Source organism: Macrotis lagotis, chromosome X (assembly GCF_037893015.1).
Source record: "Macrotis lagotis isolate mMagLag1 chromosome X, bilby.v1.9.chrom.fasta, whole genome shotgun sequence".
NCBI lineage: Eukaryota > Metazoa > Chordata > Mammalia > Peramelemorphia > Peramelidae > Macrotis > Macrotis lagotis.
The window spans coordinates 241,988,539-242,009,911 of NC_133666.1; the positions used below are offsets into that span (position 1 = coordinate 241,988,539).

At 33.2% G+C, this 21,373-nt stretch overlaps 1 protein-coding gene across 7 annotated transcripts in view; it reads left to right on the plus strand.

The window, feature by feature from the left end:
• Positions 1-21,373, plus strand: part of FCHO2 (FCH and mu domain containing endocytic adaptor 2) — a 147,130-nt gene that overhangs the window by 64,788 nt on the left and 60,969 nt on the right. For all 7 annotated transcript variants that reach the window (XM_074208559.1, XM_074208560.1, XM_074208563.1 and 4 more), the window contains 2 exons: positions 2,035-2,133; positions 4,094-4,190. In XM_074208559.1, coding sequence (XP_074064660.1) covers positions 2,035-2,133; positions 4,094-4,190 — 196 coding nt within the window. The remainder of the gene's footprint in view (positions 1-2,034; positions 2,134-4,093; positions 4,191-21,373) is intronic.

Genomic DNA, 21,373 nt, shown 5'->3' on the forward strand with positions numbered 1-21,373 from the left:
AAGGGAAATGCTTGTCCTTTTAGTCTGAAATGATAGATAACTGATTTTGGGGAAAGCATCATCTGCATTTCTTTTCTTTTCTTTCCTTTCCTTTTCCTTTTCCCTTTTCCTTTCCTTTCTTCTTTATCCATCCATCCATCCAGCCAGCCAGCCAGCCAGCCAGCCAGCCATCAAATCTGTGAACTTGGTTTGTTCCCTTAAGGAATTGCACAAGTACTTCCTTTTGAATTTCATGCAGACACTGGTGAATATATTTATTGCAATCAGTGCTCTTTGTGGCCATATACTATTCTACATTTTTGCCTACTTGTCTAATTCAGTTAGCATTGCTAATTAACATTGCTAATCTCCAAGTAATTCTTAGTGAAATTCTCATATTAAAAAGCTTATACATCTTGAGCAAGTTAGCAGATCTTTTTTTCATTTATCAAATAAGTTTGTGTATTTAATTAAAAAATCTAAACACTATGTTAAATTTCAACTTAGTTGTTGTAGACTATTGATAAAATTTTGAATTTTAATTCTGTCATACAAAGTATTTAATTGTACTTCCTAAATGTATGACATCTTCAAAGGTTAGTAATGCTACCTACTGTTTGTATATTTATCTTGGCCCCTGATAAAAAAAAATTGAAAAACATAGGACAAATTTTAGTATACCTTCAGCAATCTCAGATTAATTTCTGGCCATTAATTAGCAATGTTGAAACACAAGTATTTAGTTAAGATTATGAATCTACCCAACCTACTATAATTTAGCCATTATTACTCTGTATTGTCCATAAAGATGACATGAGAGCTGTTGTCATACTTCTTTGCAGATTAAAAATTCATCCTTTTGTTACGTTTCTTTGTTGTATAAAACAGCATTGTCCTGTGAGAAAATCAAAGTTTAGATAAGATTTGGTTCCCAATTTTATGTAACATAGAACTTACATGGAACATGGAAATGCAGATATAAAGTGTAATATAGAATATTAGCTAATGACAAGCAAAGTCTAGGAAGAATTAACAGTATCAGTCAAAGAAATATTTTAATAAGATCAGCATGCATCTGGCACATAAAGATGGGAGGAAAGGACGTTCCAGTTTTAAGTAACACCATGAGCCATCACAGCATGGAAAGCATATTCAGAAAACAGAGTAGTTTATTTGATTAGAGCTTAGAGTAAATGGAAGAGAATGAGAAAAGACTGGAAAGATCAGTGGAATGTGGAAGGCCTGAACTGACTTAGGACAGATAAGTTTGAATTTTAACCAGCATTGACAATAGAGAACCACCCAAGATTTAATTTCTCTTCAGGGGAGTGATATAAATCTATGTTTAAAAATATTGTCTATCAGGGACATTATCAACCTGTCTAGTAAATAAAGTAAATATCTTCTGTGTGGTCTAATTCTTAGTGAACTCACACTGGCTCCTAATGATTGCTGATTTTTTTTTAAGGTCTTTTCAAGTGATTTGTTCAGTTAGCTTAAAATTTACCATGTGGTAGTTTCCACATTTTTCCTCTTTTTTTCTGAAAATTGAAAAGGCATATTTTTCCTATCTTTTGTTTTTTGGTACTGTTCTAATTCTTTATGACTTCATAAAGATTGATGTGTTATCTATCCACTATCTTCAGTGATTTGTGTGATTTATCTTGGTTTGAAATTTGAACTCATGATAACTATTTCATTAAGATGGAAAAATATTTTCAATGAAAACATTGAATAGATGAATTTGAATACAGTTATATACCAAAAAACTCTTGGCAATATTAGCTAGTATTGTTACTTTGAATATAGTTGACATAAATAAAATAAAATAAAATTATGTCCATACTATGATTTGTAACCAACCAACAAGGATTTATTAATTATCTACCTTTTGTAAAAATCTATTCGCCTATAAACAACTTGGTAGTATTTCTAATTTTTTTTAGCTATTGGTTATTAAATATTTTCAAAGTAGATATATTCAGTTAAAGTTACATTGAAGTTATTTTGTGAACATTACTGGCAAGATTATAATTTTTAATATTTCCTTCACAGAAATTTCAAGATATTGAAGAGACTCACCTAATTCATATAAAAGAGATTATAGAATCTTTGTCAAAAGCTATACAGGAAATTCATTTACAGATAGGCCAGGTAAGTTTATTTTATATTAAAACTTTTTTTAATGTTGATGGGTTAAATTTTATTATTGTCATGTTCCAGGGTAGATGGAAATATGATATGTACTTCTGTAACTGAACCCAGCATATACCTTAGATGATTTGTATCATTCAGTTGTTTAATTAGCTCTTAGTTTACTGAACTTTTTAATAGAATTAATGCTTTGAGGTCATGCCCACTCACTGCTAATAAACCATAATACATATTAAATTCTACCAATATGGTCATATGAACAAAGACAGTATTCTGTTGCCCATATTCCTCTGCCTTTGTTTAGAATGAGCAATTTTCGTAATGTTGCTCTTTAACTTAGCAAATATAATTTCCCATTATAATGACTGGGAAGTGTTCTATTCGAAAACAACACTGCCTAAGGACATTTTGCAGATCACTGTTTTTTTAGTCTTAACTACCTGCCAACCAGTCACAATGTATAAAGAGTGGTAGACTTTGGAATGTCTTGACCAGCAGGTGACTAATTTAAAATTATTTTCTTATTCCTACATTAAACTTGGGGAATTGACTCCTTCAGACAAAAGTGATTTTGTGTTAGTAGTGAGATTAAAAAATCCATTCTATATTGACTTCACTGCTGAACAATAATATAGTCAAGAAGGAAGTTGAGAAAAGGTGCAGAAATTTTGCTGAGAGCTTTTATTCTTAAGAATGTGCTGGAAAATGAAATTGCTCAACAAAACATAAAGACAGACTGCTGACAAAGTTTCAGAAAGGAAATTGAGCTCTTTATAATGAGGAAATAGTTCTTTGTCAAAGCTGAGGTTAGACATTTTATCTGCAGACTAGTTAAGTGTTATTGTAGAAGATGAGTAGTGAAGAAGAAAGGCAGGGGCAGCACAGGAAACTTAGTAGCCTTTTTTCTGTGTGTTTTTCTTGTTGGGCAGTATATTAAACTTCTAATCTATGCTAATAAAAGTAAAAATTTAATAGACTCATTTATGATGCTATAGTAAATAACTTCCTTCCTTAATAGTTTCTGGAGTCTATGAAAACTGATACAGAATGTCTGCTCATAAGGATTATAGAGGAAAGTGGCCCTCTAGAGCAATCCCTTCATTTTATAGAACAGGAACCGAGGTCATGAAGATTAAGTGACTTGCCCAGTGTCAACATATGTACTTAGTCTTTGGAGGGATTCAAGAAGTACAAGTCTTGTGACTGGAGCCAGTGGCCTTTCCACTGTGCCACACTACCTCTTTCACATTACAGAGGATGTTAAATTAAAAAGAACAAGTGTGTATGTGTTAAATATACAGTTCACAGGTTTAGTGATATGTTACTAGTAAAGATGATTCAGATTTATTTTTCACAGTGAATTTGCTCAATTGTCATAGGGCAGGTGGAATGTGTTAAGTATCTAAAGCTATTTTTTGATTGCTATGGAAACCATATTTGTAAATTTAAGTAGACTTCAAGGGATTTTTGATCCTTAACTCTGTTTCCATTTATAGGGACAAAAGAAACAGATGCAGTGATAGTCAATTGTAACACTATTTTAGCTTTGAATTATATTGTGATATGGATGATATGAGATGGAGAAACTATTTTTCCTTTAAAAATCCCAAATGAAGACTACTATATTGTTATTGACTCTTGTGGGATATATCTGCCCTGTAACAATTGATAAGATGTGATAAAGTTGGAAAGAATCTGTTTTCTCTTTTAGGCAAGTGGTATGCCTGAATACTGGAGGCATAGGAGTAGTGGTTTACTTGCAGATCTATGGACCTGAATTAATTTTCAGAATATATAGATGACTATATAATTTTTTCCAAGGCTTTTTTTTAGTCTGTCAGTTTTGAGTCAAAGGAAAAAATCTCATTGGTGCTAGCTTTTCTCTTTCATAGCGATTGCTTCTGAATTGCAGTAGAGATTTTTGTAGAAAAAAATAGTCTTTAATTGTACTTTTCTTTAGATACATGAAGAATTTATAAACAACATTGCAAATACCACAGTTGAAGGTTTGATACAGAAATTTGCTGAGTCAAAAGGCACTGGGAAGGAAAGACCTGGTAAGATTAAAAACTATTCAGAACATTTTTTTAATCTTTTAAAATCTTAGTCCTGTGTAGACAAAGCTGCTCCTAAATTCTCTTGTGTTGTTTTTGATTATAGCTGTAAATGTGATAAGCTTTATCTGAATAATATTTGTGGTATTATAAAAACCTCTCTGAAACAGGTACAAAATATCTAAAAAAATTTTTAATCTTATTTTCCCTTCCCTCCTGTTGAGCTTTTAAACTAAGATTTTTTTTTAGGGGCTAAGAATTTGGTAAAAATTAAAATAACTATTTAAACAGAATAACTTGGCAATAGTTGTACTTTAAGTGAGCTGCTGTAGCAACAGAAATTACTTTAATGTATTAAAGACTGAAAGAGTAGTAAAGAATTGAGGGCTTTTAAAAATTTTATTTATTTAAGGCCATGGGGTTAAGTGTCTTACTGGAGGTCACACAACTAGGCAATTATGAAGTGTCTGAGGTCATTTTTGAATTCTAGTCCTCCTGACTCCAGGGTGGGGTGCTCTATCCACTGAACCACCTAGTTGCCCCTAAAGTATTGCGTTTTAGTGTAGCTCTTATATTTGAGTAGTTTTTTCTTTGCTGGAGAATTCTTAATCTTTTTTTTTATAAAAGTGCTGTTTTAGATTGTAAATAAGACACAATTAAGACTCTGATAAACATATAAAGAAAGAGTTTTCAGAACTTGAACTATCATAAGTGTGACCTGAACAAGATGAATATTCTTAGTAGTATTTCTCATTTAGTCATAAGGAAGAGTAAGTATTAATGAGGATTGGGAAAGACCATAATGACTGTTGGGAAGTTCCCAGTGGGCATTCACATGAGAGAAGAGAACACTGTTTACTAAATTCAGCTATCATCACTTCAGTTCAGCAAACATTTGGTATTGGCCAGTAAATGGGGAGGGGCAACTGAGGTTTATTGTAAAGGTGGGCCAGTAAATGAGGAAAGGCAACTGAGGTTTATTGTAAAGGTGGAGGGGGATATTTTCCTACATGGGAGACTTCTGTGTAAGGTCTCATTAAGTGTGATATGTAAAGAGGGCCAATTTGCAGGAATGGCTAGTGTGAATTGGAATAATATGAAATGAGATTGAAAAGGTAGATGGTATCCAAATTGTGAAGGACTTTAAATGGAGGTTGAAGAGTTTCTGTTTTATCCTAGGGAGAATTCAGAACCAAAGTGAAGCTTTATGAAGGGGGCAAGTGAAATGGTCATATCTGAGTTTTAAGACTGTCAATTTGGCAACTATGTGGAGGCTAGTGTGAGAGGGAGAGAGATCAGTCACATAGCAGCTATTGTGTAGGGTGGGGGTCTGAACTAGACTGTCTTTTTTTTTAGGTTTTTTTTTTTTTTTTTGCAAGGCACTGGGGTTAAGTGGCTTGCCCAAGGCCACACAGCTAGTTAATTATTAAGTGTCTGAGGCTGGATTTGAACTCAGGTACTCCTGACTCCAAGACCAGTGCTCTATCCACTGTGCCACCTAGCCACCCCCCAAGTAATCTTTTTTTTAAGGTTTTTTTTGCTAGGCAGTGGGGTTAAGTGGCTTGCCCAAGGCCACACAGCTAGGTAATTACTAAGTGTCTGAGGTTGGATTTGAACTCAGGTACTCCTGACTCCAGGGCTGGTACTTTATCCACTCCTCCACCCAGCCATCCTGAACTAGACTGTCTTTAGTAAGGAAAGCCTGGATTCAAAAGAGGTTGTGGAAGTAGAATTGATAAACTGGAAAGTTGAAAGTTTCAGATGATGGTTAGGTACAGGACCTAGATGACTGAGTAGATGCTCTTAAATGGAGAGATTTGAATTTGGAAAAGGATATAGATTATTAGAAGGAGAAAGAGTGAGGTGTTCTGTAACACGGTTCAGAATGGCATGGGATGTTGCTCATAAAGATCAAATTTGGGGTAAAATGTAACAAAACATTGGAGAATAAACCTCATTTCAGAGTTTGAATGCATCAGGTTAGCTCAGTTGCTGCCACTCCTTAGGAATTCATTTCTGATCCTTCCCTCTTACATCTGAGTTGTTCATGTTTTCTTGATCTAATTGCTTTGTGTTTTATTTACCTGTTACCTAAGCTTCCTTTTCACCCTCCCCCATTTGGGAAAAATGTCAGGTCTTTGAGAAAAGGGACTGTTGTTTTTGTTTCTCTCCTGCACTAAGTAGAATGCTTTGTACATTATAGGTCTTGAAGAAACTTTTTTTTTAATTTGAACTGGTAGGGTAAAGAGAGGTACAGATAAGTGTGAATATGCCTTAGAACAGGGACTTGAACTGACCTGTTAAGTAGAAAACAAAATGAACCACATGAATTGGCTGAAATCTAAACTAAACTGATCTCAAATATCATTTCTTTGTTAAAAACTATGAACTTTTTAAAAAGAACAGCAAAACCCTTAGTAAGGCAACTTGAATTAGAATGGAGCTTATGTTTTACCTAAATTACTGAACCAGAACAAAACTGGTACATTAGACTAGCCTCTGAATCAAGCTTATAGTTCATTTGATTTGAGGTCTTGCCCAGAACAGGATAAGTGGTGTTTGGTTTCCCTTTACCATTTCACACTTCATTTTTTCTCTCATTTTACTACTGCTTTCTGTGTTATCTCCCCCTCCTTCCTTATTTTTCCTGCCTCTGCTTTAAGCCTTTTTTAACCACAGATATTATTTCGGTCCATTTGATGGCTCAGGTTATGAGGAATCCAAGAGCAGGGTAATTGTTGTTTGTATTTTGGTATAGGGCGTATCAGTGGTTAATTGAAGCAAACTTAAAGAGGCAGTTAGCTAGTATAGTGGATAGAGCACTTGCCCTGGAGTCAGGAGGATCTGAGTTCAGATCCGACCTCAGACACTTAATAATACTTAGCTGTGTGACCATGGGCAAGTCACTTAACACCATTGCCTTGCAATCCCCCCCAAAAAAACATACTTAGAAACAGCTGTTCTTTTTACATTTTATTGTGTTGTTTCTCCTGGAAATTAAAAGAAAGACAAAAGATATTTGCAAAAATTACAAAAGAAAGTATGAAATTACTTATAATTAATTTATTATTATAAATAGAAATATTATAAGTACTTGGCAATTAAACTAATGAACTGAAAATAGTTAAAAAAAGAAATAATATTTTAATTCAACTTTATGTATTTTAAAAAATATAGGTTAGCAAGTGCTTTAGCAACTCTAAACTTCGTAGCTAACTTTCAGAATCTTAAAGGACATCATATATTCCCTAGTTCTCTTAGCTTTTTATCTGTGTTAAATATTCAGCCAAACCTATTGATAATCGTATCAGAATTTCCTTGAAAGATCTAACATAGTAGACAACAGAAAGGAGATAGAAGGTTTTAAAAAAAATCAAATTAGGTCTTATATATTTAGGTTATGTTCATTTATTTGACTATTATATGTTGTGTATACACACACACATATATATCTGGTTCATCATATCTGAAGTGTTTTTGTTAGCAGTCTGTGGTAATATATAACCATGTTTTGGTCAGATGCTTGGAATTAAGAGCTAAGTTTTACTATTTTGTCTTCTTCCCTCCTTTGTCAGAATTAATTGCAATTGTTACTGAGTATTATTCACCATGTGTTCCCATATTTAAGAGAGAAAGATTGAGACATTTTTAACTCCTGCCCTCAGTTCTTCATCCCTATTCCCCTCAATCTCCTTATACCCCTCTTGCCCTGTGCATTTTTTACAAATGATTATAACTTTATTCTTGATCTGTGTAGGGGAAGTGTGGGACACAAAATTAATATTAAGTTTTCTTAATAGGAAATGTTTTATCCATGGGTTCTATGTGGTAATAAATTAGCATTTGAACCCTGTCTGCTTTGCAAGAGTGCCCTCTAGTGGATAATCCCTTTGCCAAAGGATTTTAATATAATCTTTGTCAATATATAGATTTTTTAAATAGAAAATATTAAATGTAGGTTTGTATTTGTTTTAAAAATTAGTTTGTGTTTGTTGTGAAACATAACTATTCACTTTTTAAAAAGAAAGTTACTCTTTAATATATAAAACACTGATTGAGAAGACATTCAGGAGCATTAAAAGTTTATTTTTCTCTTTAAACATCTGTATTCTACTTAGTGACATTCTTTTTTAAATTAATTTTTATTAAAGATAGTGACTTTATTATGGTTAATTTTTAAATAAAATATTATCCTAATTTTAACACTGGTTTTATATAAGATGTATATGTGTGTGTGTGTGTTTGTGTGTGTGTGTGTGTGTGTGTGTGTCAGTGTTTTGTACTTAGCACATTTACTAAGGAATTCTGTCAGTGCAGAAAATTTTTTTTATTTTTGTTTTTCCTGGGGTTTTAAGTGACTTTTACTCAAGGTTACACAACTAGTAAGTATTAAGGATCTGAGGTCACATTTGAACTCAGTTCCTCCTGACTCCAGGACTGGTGCTCTATCTACTGTACCACCCAACTGCCCTAGAAGCATTATAGTTCTGATAATTTTGGAAAATTCATATTTTTGGTCATGATAAGTCTTGTTTTTTTAATTTAAAATTTTTTTACTTTGAATTTCAGTATGAAAAAAAGGATTTGCTTACACATAGTGGAATACCAAAAAAAGATTTAACACAAAACCTACTTGCTCTTTAAAAAGAACGTAGGGGGTTTCTTTCAAAATTGTTCCTTTAGACCTTCCTTATGAGTTTCATTTTCTTGTGTACATTTTAAAAATTGTTACAATGACCCTATTTCAACATTATTGTTACTACTAATATTCCTTTTCCCCTGACTCCTACTGAATAAAACCAAGAATAAGAATCAGAAGGAAACCTTTGTAGCAATGTCTTCAGCAAAAAAGAATTCACATAGTGGCAATCTTAAAAAAAAGAATGTCTTTTTGCATCTTGTGCCAATCACCTTCCTGTCAAAATGAACTTCAGCATAGATCCTCTGGTAACATGTAGATCACTGCATTGATTAGAGTTTTTAAGTCTTTCAAAGTTGTTTTTCTATTTAGTTCTAGTTTTCAGGGAGTCCATCTTTTGAGTAAGGTTTATCACTTTTCTAAGTCACTTTTTATCCTTTAATCTTTTCTTTTGTCTCATCTTTTGCTTGAGAACTCTTATTTAATTTCTTCTTAGTATTCTTATAATCCATTTGGAACATAGGTCATGGAATTATTCAGGAACCCATGGCAGCTACTCTGGGGTACTTCTATAGCTTCCTGTGGCTTTCTTTGGAGAGTCCTTGATTCTTGTTGCCTATGGACATACATCTATGGGCTAAGAGGCACCTTGTGGCACAGTGAGTTTCTTCATGATGGCTTCCACAGGCTCTTTTTGTGAAGTCTTGTAGTAGAAGAAATCACTTATTTTCTTATTGGATTTCTTGGTCATTATTTGGCAAACTTCGAAGGTTTTAGTGGGGTAAAGTATGTGGGATCTTGGTGATCTGCTTCCTATTCAGACAGTAATCTTGCTTGGAAAAGACCATAACAGATCTTGTCAAACATATCCCAGCAGCTAACTTGACCTTTGACCATATCATGTTGCGTTCTTTTTGGATATTTTCCAGCTCTGACTGTTCTTTTGCTTTTCATCCATTTCATTAACTTGACTGAATGCTATCTTATCTGTGCATTTCAACATATCTGTGCTCGTTTTTGCCAGTAAACAGATGACTCATTGAGAGGTAAAAATTGTAGATCTTAATCAACTGTGTATTATCTATAGTAAAAACCTACTTAAAAAAACATATGTACTTTGACCACTATATTGTAAGAGAGATTTATAGTTTCCAACCATGAACTTTTAGTTTCTAGAATTTTTTTTTAGGGTTTTTTTTTTTTGCAAGGCAAATGGGGTTAAGTGGCTTGCCCAAGGCCACACAGCTAGGCAATTATTAAGTGTCTGAGACCGGATTTGAACCCAGGTACTCCTGACTGCAAGGCCAGTGCTTTATCCACTACACAACCTAGCCACCCCTCTAGAATGTTTTAAGTGAACTACATTGGAAAAAAATGCTTGGGAAAGTTGATATTAATAAGCAATCATTAATAAGATTAGAGAAAAATATTATTCCTATAAGAATAAGCAAAGATGCCTGAATTGATATTTTTGTAATAACCTAGTTATATATATATATGTATAAATAATGTTTTATTGTACACTCAGTTTTATAGTAAATAATTGTATAATAAAGCCACATCCAGAGTGTCCTCAAATATCCACAATGTCTTTAGTTTACTGAAACTAGATTAAAGATTGTTTTTGATGGCAAAGAAAACATCCTGTGAATATTTGGAAACAGTGAAAATAGATGAGAACACATGATTGGTTTCTCTAACAAATGTATTGGAATACTAACCATTATACAGAATGGTCAGGTTTCTTTTTTTATTTAAAATTTTTTAAAAAATATTTTCTTAGTTTTCCAGTTATATAAATAGTTTTTCAATTATATACAATCATTTTTTTGTAAGGTTTTGTATTTTAAAATTCCCCCTTCCCACATTTGATTTCCTCATCTGTAAATTGAGGTCAGCTTTCTTGTGGGAAATTTGAGAACCATTGGAATGATATACAGTAAAAGATAAGGAAAAAGAAAGTGGTGAGAAAAGGAAGAAATTGCTAGAGATTTAAAGTAGTGAATGAGCAATGTTGGGATGGGGTGGCTAGGTGGTGCGGGGCGGCTAGGTGGCGTAGTGGATAAAGCACTGGCCTTGGAGTCAGGAGTACCTGGGTTCAAATCAGATTTCAGACACTTAATTACCTAGCTGTGTGGCCTTGGGCAAGCCACTTAACTCCATTTGCCTTGCAAAAAAAAAATGATGGGATAGAATACATGCACTGTGCCTGTAGTTGGAATAGGTGAGTAACCATCAGTTATCTATTTATCTGTGCTAGAGCAGATGTGGCAAACAATATTGTAAAAGTGAAAGAATGAAGGGAAAGTTATGATGTTATAAATTGAGCTTGTTATATGTAATAGCTGATATAGTATTTTATTCTTTTTTTTTTTAAATTTCGGGTTCCAAATTCTCTCCCTTCCTCCAGCCCCTTCCCAACCCACTGAAAGAAGCAACAATATGAGATCAATTATATATGTATATACACACACAAAATTATGCCAAACATTTCTATGTTAACCATATTCCAAAAAAAGGGCAAGGAAAATAAGGAAAGTGGTGGTGGGGTTTTGTTTTGTAATCAGAGAATAACCTTTTTCATCATGAATCCTTTAGAATTGTTTAAGATCATTGAATTGAGGAAAGTAATTTAGGCTTTCACATGTGATCATAATTAGAATATTTTTATTACTTGTACAATATTCCCCTGATTCTCTTCACTTTACTTGGTTGGCATCAGTTCATATCACTCTTCCCAGGTTTTTCTAAACCATTTTGTTCATCATTCCTAATGGAACAATGTTTTACTGTAATCATATTATGTACCACAGTTTGTTCAGGCATTCCCCAAATGATGGACAATCTCTCAGTTTTCAATTCTTTATCTTTATGGTTGCTATAAATATTTTTGTACATATAGGTACTTTCCCTTTTCTTTGATTTTTTTTTTTTTTTTTTTGGAGTACAGATCTAGTGACATTTTAAGGCCAAAGATTTATACCTGTTTGGGCATAGGATTAGCTTTATATTCAGCAGGTTGCAGAGCTCTCGTTGAGTTTTGTCCCATATTTATTTATTTTCTGCTTGGTTTTTTAGAAGGAGGAAACATTTCCATAAAAGATTTCTGAAATATTTCATTATGTAAAGGTTAAACTCACCAGGAAATATCTTGTATCCAAGAGTGATAATTCTCCCAACAGTGCTGAATTGTTGTTTTTAGATTCATTTTTCAGTTATGTCCAACTTTTTGTGACCCCATTTGAGTTTTATTGGCAGAAATATTGGAGTGGTTTGCCATTTCCTTCTCTAGTTTTCAGATGAAGAAACTGAAGCAAATAAAGATAAGTGACTTTGCTTTGTCACACAAGTCATGACTGGATTTGAACTGAGGAATCTCTAAGCCCAGCACTCTATTCCTTGTATCACCCAGCTGCCACTTTTTTACAGGCTAGTATAATAGAAAGTAAGGAGAATAGAAGTAGGGAAATGAGGAAAGGGGAAGCAGGCAATTTGGGAAAAACAATTTATTTTGACAGCTACATGTAGACCAACTGGAACTAGGAAAGACCAGAAACCCAAACATCAGATAGGAGACAAGTAAGCTATGTATGAGTTGAGATACTGTATTGGAACAGATACAATTAAAATTGAGAAAGAATTGACAGGTGTTGGTGATGGATAGAATGTAGGAGACCAACATTAGAGGGGTAAATTAATACCTTAAGATTTTGAGCTTAGATACTTCAAGAATAGTAGTAATAGTTTTGCAATAAAGGGAAAATACCATTTTTGAGGGGATTTTTTTTTTTAGTTTTTTGCAAGGTAAATGGGGTTAAGTGGCTTGCCCAAGGCCACACAGCTAGGCAATTAAGTGTCTGAGGCCAGATTTGAACTCAGGTACTATCATTTAGATGGTATTGAAAATAGCTCAAAGGTATTAATATAAAGGGAGAATAGGAGGCAAAAAGTAAACTTTGGTGGGAAGAATGGTACATGGCTTAATGGTTAAAAGGCTAGGGGAGGAAAAGGATCCAGCAAAGGAATAAGAGCTATAGTAGAACAATGAGTATGTGAGTATCAGAAATTCAGGAGAATTCCAAGAAAGGGGAATTAGAGGTTTAATGGGTATGATATAGTTAAAAATGGAACTGTGGGGGCAGCTAGGTGGCGCAGTGGATAGAGCACCGGCCCTGAAGTCGGGAGTACCTGAGTTTAAATCCGGCCACTTAATAATTACCTAGCTGTGTGACCTTGGGCAAGCTACTTAACCCCATTGCCCTGCAAAAAAAAAAATGGAACCATCAATTTGTCCTATAAAGAGTCATTGGTATTTTTGGAGAGAAAAATGATTTTGTACAATAATAATAGCTGACATCCACATTGTGCTTACAGGTTTAATAGTATTTTATAAACCTACCAGTGCATAGACATACATACACTAGCTACACTGACACATGTCTACATGTATAGCTATAAAACTGATTTATATGTACAGGTTTACACATACACATATTGACATACCTAGAGATTGGCCTTCTCCTTTTGCTTATGGGTATGTTTATGCATAGATATGTATGTCTGTACAGTCTGTACATAAGTGTGTTTGTGTGTATATATATAATCAGTGTGTGTATGTGTATATATACATATATATATATACATATATATATATATATATATATATATATATAAATAAATGCATGGACTTAGATCTTTATCCATTGGGGCAGAATGATAGCAAAAGAATAGACTGATGGACCTGGAGCTCTCACAGTGTTGAAATAATGGAAATTGAGAGCAGGCTTGTTTGTTTGTTTGTTTTTCAAGGCAATGGATTTAAGTGATTGTCCAAGGTCACAAATTTAGGTAATAATGTTTGAGGCGGAATTTGAACTCAGGTCCCCCTGACTCCTGGGCTAGTGCCCATCCACTGTGCCACCTAGCTGTCCCTGAGAATAAGGTTATGGATCCCTTCCTTAAACAATTTAGTTTGTGAGACAAAATAATATTCCTAGAAAATAGAAATGGTAATTGGAGATTTGAAGAAGGCAGCTGGAGGTGGGTTTTCTTCCTTTTTCCATTGTATGTATTTAATTTGGGAATGTTTAAGATCATAATCGAAGAAATCATTGGAAAGAGAGGAAAGTTATTCAAAAGGATAAAGATAAATTAGAGTAAGTTTCCTTCCTGGGTAGGAAGGAACAGATCTTTCTTTAAAACATTTTTAAAAAATTTATTTAAGGCAGTGGGGTTAAGTGACTTGACCAAAGTTACATAGCTAGGTAATTATTAATTGTCTGAGGCCAGATTTGAAGAATTGGATCCTAAGCATAAGTTATAAGATGAACCTTCGAGAAGAGAAGGTTCAGTAGGATCCTGGGAAGATGGTGAGATCAGAAAGCTTTAGGCTCTCCAAATTTTCTTCACAAAAAACAGACAGAATGTGGTCTCAGAGTGAACATAGAGATACAGAAAAAAAGAGAAGTTCAGATAAAGCAGTTGTTTTTCTTTTCTCATTTTGCATTTAAGTTTAAAATTTAAAAAAGAAAGAGAGGAAGAAGAGCAGGTGCCTTTTCCTCTATTCAGATCATGCCCCAAAGTTTCATGATGATTTGAAGGTAACTTAGGATCTCAGAAGTTCATGCCAGAATAGCATGGTTCTCCCAGATCATATCAACATGGAGAGTTTTTAAGGCATCTGGTGAACTATATCATTTGAGGACTCACTTAAATAGAACAAGGTTCATGAAAAGGTTGGCCATTAGATGATGGTTCTTTTAGTCACAGCATTAAAAAAAAAAACTAAGGTTGCCCTCTAAATTCATGTAGATAGTAGCTACACCACATCTTTTGAAATGTGGGAAGTAATGTTTATTTTACACTGTTTCGAAATACATGGAAAGATGAGTTGCTAATTTTCTTAATGATTTCTTAATAATTTCATATTTTTATCCTCTGCTTAGGGATTTCAAATAAAAGTTTCATGTGATTCTTGTTAATCACACAGTGCTGACCCACATTTGCCTTTCTTAAAAATTAGTTTTATTTGTTTCAAATAATTTTCTCCCTTCCAATTAAGAAGGCAAGAAAATAAAAAACTCATCATGAATATTTATAAACATACAAAGAAAATTCTCACATTCATCCTATATCTTTTTTTTAGAAAGATTTTATTTATTTTGAGTTTTACAATTTTCCCCACCCTGTACCTTTTAAAAAATAAAAAAAAATAATTCTGTCTATACTCTGAGTATCAGTTCTGTTTCTAGAGGTGAATAGCATGTTTTCATCATGAGTCCTTTGGAATTGTGGTTAGTCATCCTGTTTATTAGTTAAAGTCAAAAAATTATTGTACAAGGAATCATGAAATTTGTAGTTGTAGTTTGTAGTTGTAGATGTAGTTTGCATGCTGTTCAGAGCTCTTTGATTCATGGAATGATCCCATGGTTCCCCTGCTCATTTTACAAATATGGTAGCTGAACCCCAAAGAAGTTAATTGATTTGCTTAGGACCACATGGTAAGCACAAGAGCACATGATTTGAATCTGGGTATGCTTCCTGCAGCGCCAGCACTCTTTCCACTTGCCCCATGCTACCTCTGGGCGGATGGCTAATGAGTAACTGGGCACACAGCCCATTGCTTAACTGGAAATTCCAGTCTAATGAGTAGGTGTCAGATTATCAAGCTCTGCAGTTTTTGGGATCTTTCAAGCCCTTAATAGTTTCTCATTCCCAGATAAATACATATACCTAATATAGCAATAGACCCCACATGATAGACAATTTCTAATGATGTGCTTACCCCTAGAATTCAACAAGAATCCTTTTGAGTAAGTTAAAAATTGCCAGTTCCTCCTTATTGTGTATTTTCTTTAAAATTAGGCCTTTGAGCAAGTTGTATGCTAGTATACCTTAAGAACAAAATGTCATGAGTGTTTCCTGGTTCTTCCTTTTGCTCATTGCATTCATTGTTATTAGTGTCAGATTTAGAATCTTCAGTTGTCAGTTTGCTATTTTTTTAAGACAGATGGTTTTCTTTAACCTGTAATTGAACAGGTTACTATATTGTGATTTCAGTTTTTGAGAAAGTTAAGAATTGAACTACCTAGATCAAAACTTACTGCTTAATCCTTGAAGTATTTGGGCAGATTTTACTCTAAAAGGAGTTGAGTCCTATTTGCTAATTATATTTCAAGATTTAAAGTTCATAAAACTGAGGATTTCCCTAATTTTTCATCCTTATACTTTGATATTTGAACTAGCTTTACCTGTTGTCCTCAGACAATAGATAATCTCCTAGATGACCTCTTCTGCGCAGTCCAGTTCTTGTCTGTGAAGCAAGGATAGAGTTTGCCTCAGAAGATGATTGGATCAGTATAAGTATATGCTTCTTGAGAGGGGAAACATATTTCTATAACAGAAATCTTATACATTTTGTACTTCTGTTTGCTGAATGATATACTATCGTATTTTTAAAATACTTTGCTTGTCTCTTAACTATTTTGACTTGGTTTCTTAAATCCTTATTACCCTCATCCTCTGTGTTCCTGACCTTTTGTTGTCCTGGTTTCCTAGCCAAAGTTCTTTCTAGCTTTAGGTTGTTACTTGGATTTAATACCCTGTCTACCTTAATTATCTTCACCAGCCCCAAATCCCTCATTTCACAAATGACTCAGGGAGTTAAAATGATTTCTTCAAGCTCCTTGAATAATATTGTTTTCATACTCATTAATATATTGATAACACTACATTGGAACTTGGGATAGGTATGGTTTGATGGGAGAGGGGTCTGGAGAAAACATAGTCCTGCCTGAAGACAGTTGAAATTAGGCTCCTGGCAGTTCAGAGTTTAAAGCAGTATAAGTACACTGACTAGGGAGAGGGGAGTGTAATGCAAAAAAAAAAAAAGGTGATGTAACTGTAGAATATGAACTTTTATAATTACCCACTTCATAATTTTACCAGTGAAGCAGTATAAGGCTTACATTGCATATCTAGTAACTTGAAAATGTCTGTCTTAATTAGTGAAGTGATTGTATTCGAGATGACAAAATTTCATGAGGTTCTCCTACCCCCATGATTGAGGTTTGACTGCACTTTAATTTCCTTCCTTCCTCATTCAGCATTTGACATTTTCCTGAATGGATGGCACTGTTGACAAAAGAAGATTCTGAAGTCTTAATTTTTCTCTTCTACTCCTAATTCTTAGTATATAGATTCAGTTCTGACTTTGCTTTTTGAGTTTAATCTGTATCTGTGCAATGATTATTTATTAATATAAATATGTCTCAGTCCAATTGATTTTATGATTATTAAGGAATTGGAAGCCTAATGATTTTTTTATTTTGTGTTTTAAGATGTGGGCCAGTCTTTCCCTGCAGTCTCAGGACCAGAGAATGGATTCCACAAGTTGATCAATAGACTTTAAAAAATAATCACTTCAGTTGATTTGACAACTCTCACAGGATGAGCTCTTATAATCTGTCATTTTCTTCCCTTTTGTTCCCTTAGGACAAATTCCAGGTTCTCTAGTCAAATCTCAGTACATTAGGATATAGGATATCTGCTTTTTGTGTATAGTTCTATAGGGGTATTGATAGAGTTAAGGGATTATTGTCATGTATTTGGGGAATTTGATTCAGTAGTGTTAGTTTTAACTAAATCCTTTGTTCTTCTTTTGATATTCCTTTTGTGATCAAAACTTTTTAAAAAAATTATTCTTGTTTTCTTGTAAAGATAATGATACTTTTTTTGCGTTGGGAAACACAGCATTATGTTATTGTGGTAGTTGCTTTTTTTTAGGTTTGTTCCACTTTATCTTTAAAATTTGATATTTTTCTTTAGAAAAATAAGCTTGAAACAGCATCAGATGTTAGCAACAAAGCTTGTCTGCTTGTTTACATGGTAAATTGATCTTTGTGATTGAGCCTAACATTGTGATTAATCCCTTAGAGCAGTCATTTGTTTTGACAGAAGATTAATTGAGGCTAAAACAATTGAAATTCCACTTGTATCAAGCTATTCATTAGGAATTGCTTTCTGGCTTTAGTACTGTCAGAAAAATAACCTGTCCTTTTTGATTAAATAGCAGAATAATAGTCAGTCCACTGATTTTGAGAGAGAGGTTGAATAAACTTTCTACTTGGGAAACAATTCAGAAATGACATACTGTAAGGGAGGTCATAATGTGCATTGATGTCCAGCTGAGTTACCAACTGGCTCTCAGCCAGACACGCCAATCTCACCTCTTGAAGCAGCATGTGAAACATACAGTTTTAAAAATACTTTTATACAGTTTATTGTCAAAACAGGTATTCTTAAACTTTCAAAATCAGAAACCAAAACTAATTATTGGTACCTACATATATAATATATAATAATACAAATAATACATATATATGCACAAATTTAAAATTGTTCACATATGTTCACATATCCTTTCATATTCAGTTGTGTTGGTGGAAAAACTTTTCCTTTTGTTTCAAAAGTGATGGCCATTTTGAACAAAATGATTCTTATAGTATGCATGTTTTCTTTATATAAAAAGCTTAACATGATAAGAGATAAAAATAAAGCAAAATAATGAGGCTGAAGAATGGATTTTAGAAAGGTTTAAGATTCATTAACAAGATGATTATAAGACTAGAGAGGGGTGATTTTAAAACTGTTTAAAAGAGAAAATGAGCTTAAAATGTGTTTGGAAGGTTTGTTTAAATTTTAGGACAAATTTCTTGATCTTGGGGCCAGTAAATACCCCAGAATGTTAAGAAACATAAAATCCATCCTCAGTGACTACTAGTCATATTTAATGGCTATGTTCAGTGCTGCCAGAATTATTAATGATAATATGACAATTGTTTTCATTTGGAAATGGTACAAAAATAACTTGAGTAGGTTTTAAAATCATGTAGATTAATTTTTATCTTGTTATGGACCTGGTATCATCACAGAAATTTTTTATTCTGCGTTGAAAATATATGTCCTTTCAATCCTTCTTATTCAAATTTCTGGATTCATTTAAACTGCTCTTGAAACAGTTATATGAAGTTGTGATGATCTGTCCTTACTTTAGACTCATTTCACAAAATAGGCTTAGTATTAATCATATCATTAAATGGAAAAGCAATATTGTGAAGTTGCTAGAATGCAGCCAAGATGTACAAAGTTCGTTTACATTAATAATCCCAGAAAAACAGCATTTTAGTGGGTGATCTGCTCCAGTGATGTGCATACTCCTCCTCTAGAGATATTTTTAGACCTTTTTCTTCATGACAGATTTCCTCTAGTCTGGACCAACCAAACTGCACAAATTTAAAGTTTTTCATTGTCAGATACTGTTAACTTTTAATATATTTATATTTATAACAGATTGACTTATTGAATTTGTCAGCACATAAATGTCACTTAATAGACAGTTTTCTAACTTGAAAGGCATTATTTAGGTTTGTCTGACAAAAAGAATTAAATCATTGCCAGTCTCCAATTGTTTACAAATTCCTAATGCTGGAAATTGTAGCAAAGACATCAAAATAAATTTTTTGAATTTCATTTTCATAGCATTATTTTCTGTAATAATTATTTACTTTTCATAATATTATAAAATATAAACATTTTCTCCTTTTAAAAATTAAGTAGTAAAGAATCATGAATTTCAAACTGGAAGAGACCTTAGGGCCATCTAAGTAAGTAACCCCTTACTTTACTGTACGACAACAAAGTCCCAGAGGTTAGTGACAGTGCTAGTCAACTTTGTTTTGTTCATTTAGTCATTAGTCATTTAGTCATCACTGAATGATCTTCTTTTTGAATTTTCATAGTATTTTTATAACGAAGTTATGAAAACAAATGCTAAGGAATTTGCTAATGATTCTTTATATGCTGTCTTAGCAGAGACCCATTAGCAAATTCATATTATCTTCTGTTTACATTTCAAGTAAGCAAATTTCTCATTTTCTTGTCCTTATACATTATTCTAATGATCAGTTAAAAATGAAACTCTGCTCATTTTTTCACAGATTTTTTTGAATTTCATGAGTTTTCTATTTCATACAAAAATAAGCATTGCCAACATTTTTATGTGGAATTATGTTTTGAAATTTTATTTTTATAATATTTAAATTCCTTTCAGTGAGCATTTATTTATAAAAAGTTAATAAAAATATATAGTTCATAACCATTCATAGCTGTACCATAAATGTTTAGAATTGAGAAACAATTCAAAGTGAAGGGATTAGTTTAGAAGCAATTGCAATAACCAGATAAAAGGAGTTGTTTGTTTAGAAAAATTAATTGGAAACCAATCACACATTGACTCTCTCATAGCAAATGTAGAATTCTACACCTTTAACCTCTTGTCTCTACCAGAAGAGAGTTGGATTCACTTTTTTTTTAATGCTTTTCCATGTTTGGATTTGATCATTTTAATTATACATGGCATTCAGTTTCACTTGATTGTTCTACTCATTTAAATTGTTTCAATTTTTGTATACATTGTTTTTTGGTCCTGTTTACTGCATTCCTCATCAGTTCGTTGTCTTTGTTTCCTTGAATTCTTCGTATTCATTGTTTCTTATAGCACAATCATATTCTATTACATTTATGTTCCACAGTGTGCTTGGCTGTTCTCTATTACTGTAAATGCATTGTTTCCTGTTCTTTTGTCATTCAGTTTATCTCTTCATTACCCCCTTTGGGTTTTCTTGAGTGGTTCGCCATTTCCTTTTCTAACTCATTTTATAGATGAGGAAACTTTAAAAAGAGTCATGATCACATTGCTAATAAATTAATGTCTTGAGGTCAAATTTGAAAGATAAGACTTCTCTAACTCCAGGCATAGCAAGCATTCTATCCACTGCACTACCTAGTTGCCCTTCCAGTACTTTAGTAGGATAGAAAATATTGATATGGATTTTTTTTTGGCATATAGGACCTTTCTTATTTTTGATTTCTTGAATTTGTACCTAGCAATGAGAAGGATTAGCAAGTATGGGCATTTTAGTTGTTTTTTTAATATATTTTCAACTTGTTTTCTAGAATGATCAGATTAATTCATTGATCCACCAGCAGTGTATGGGTGTGCCTGTCTTTCTAGAGCCCTTACAGCTGACTTTTTCTATCTTGTCCTTTTTTCCAGTTTGCTAAATTTAAGGTAAAATCTCAAAAGTTGTTTTAATTTTTATTTCTTTATAGTTGTGATTTGAAGCAATCTTTCATACAGTTTTTGTTACTGTTTTTTAAAAAAAAATTATTTAAGGCAATGGGGTTAAGTGACGTGCCCAAGGTCACACAGCTAAGCGATTATTAAGTGTCTGAGGGCAGATTTGAACTCAGGTCATTCTAACTACAGGGCCCATACTCTATCTCCTGAACCACCTAGCTGCTCCCTATGCAATGTTTCATTGTTTGGAGTTCTTGTTTATATCTTTTGACCATTTATACACAGTAGAATGGCTTCTTGTGGAATAGCTCAGATGTCAGACTTTTATTCCTTGAGTCATTGATTTTGCCAAATTTTTTTCTTTTAAGTTTTGGCAAGGCAAACAGGGTTAAGTGGCTTGCCCAAGGC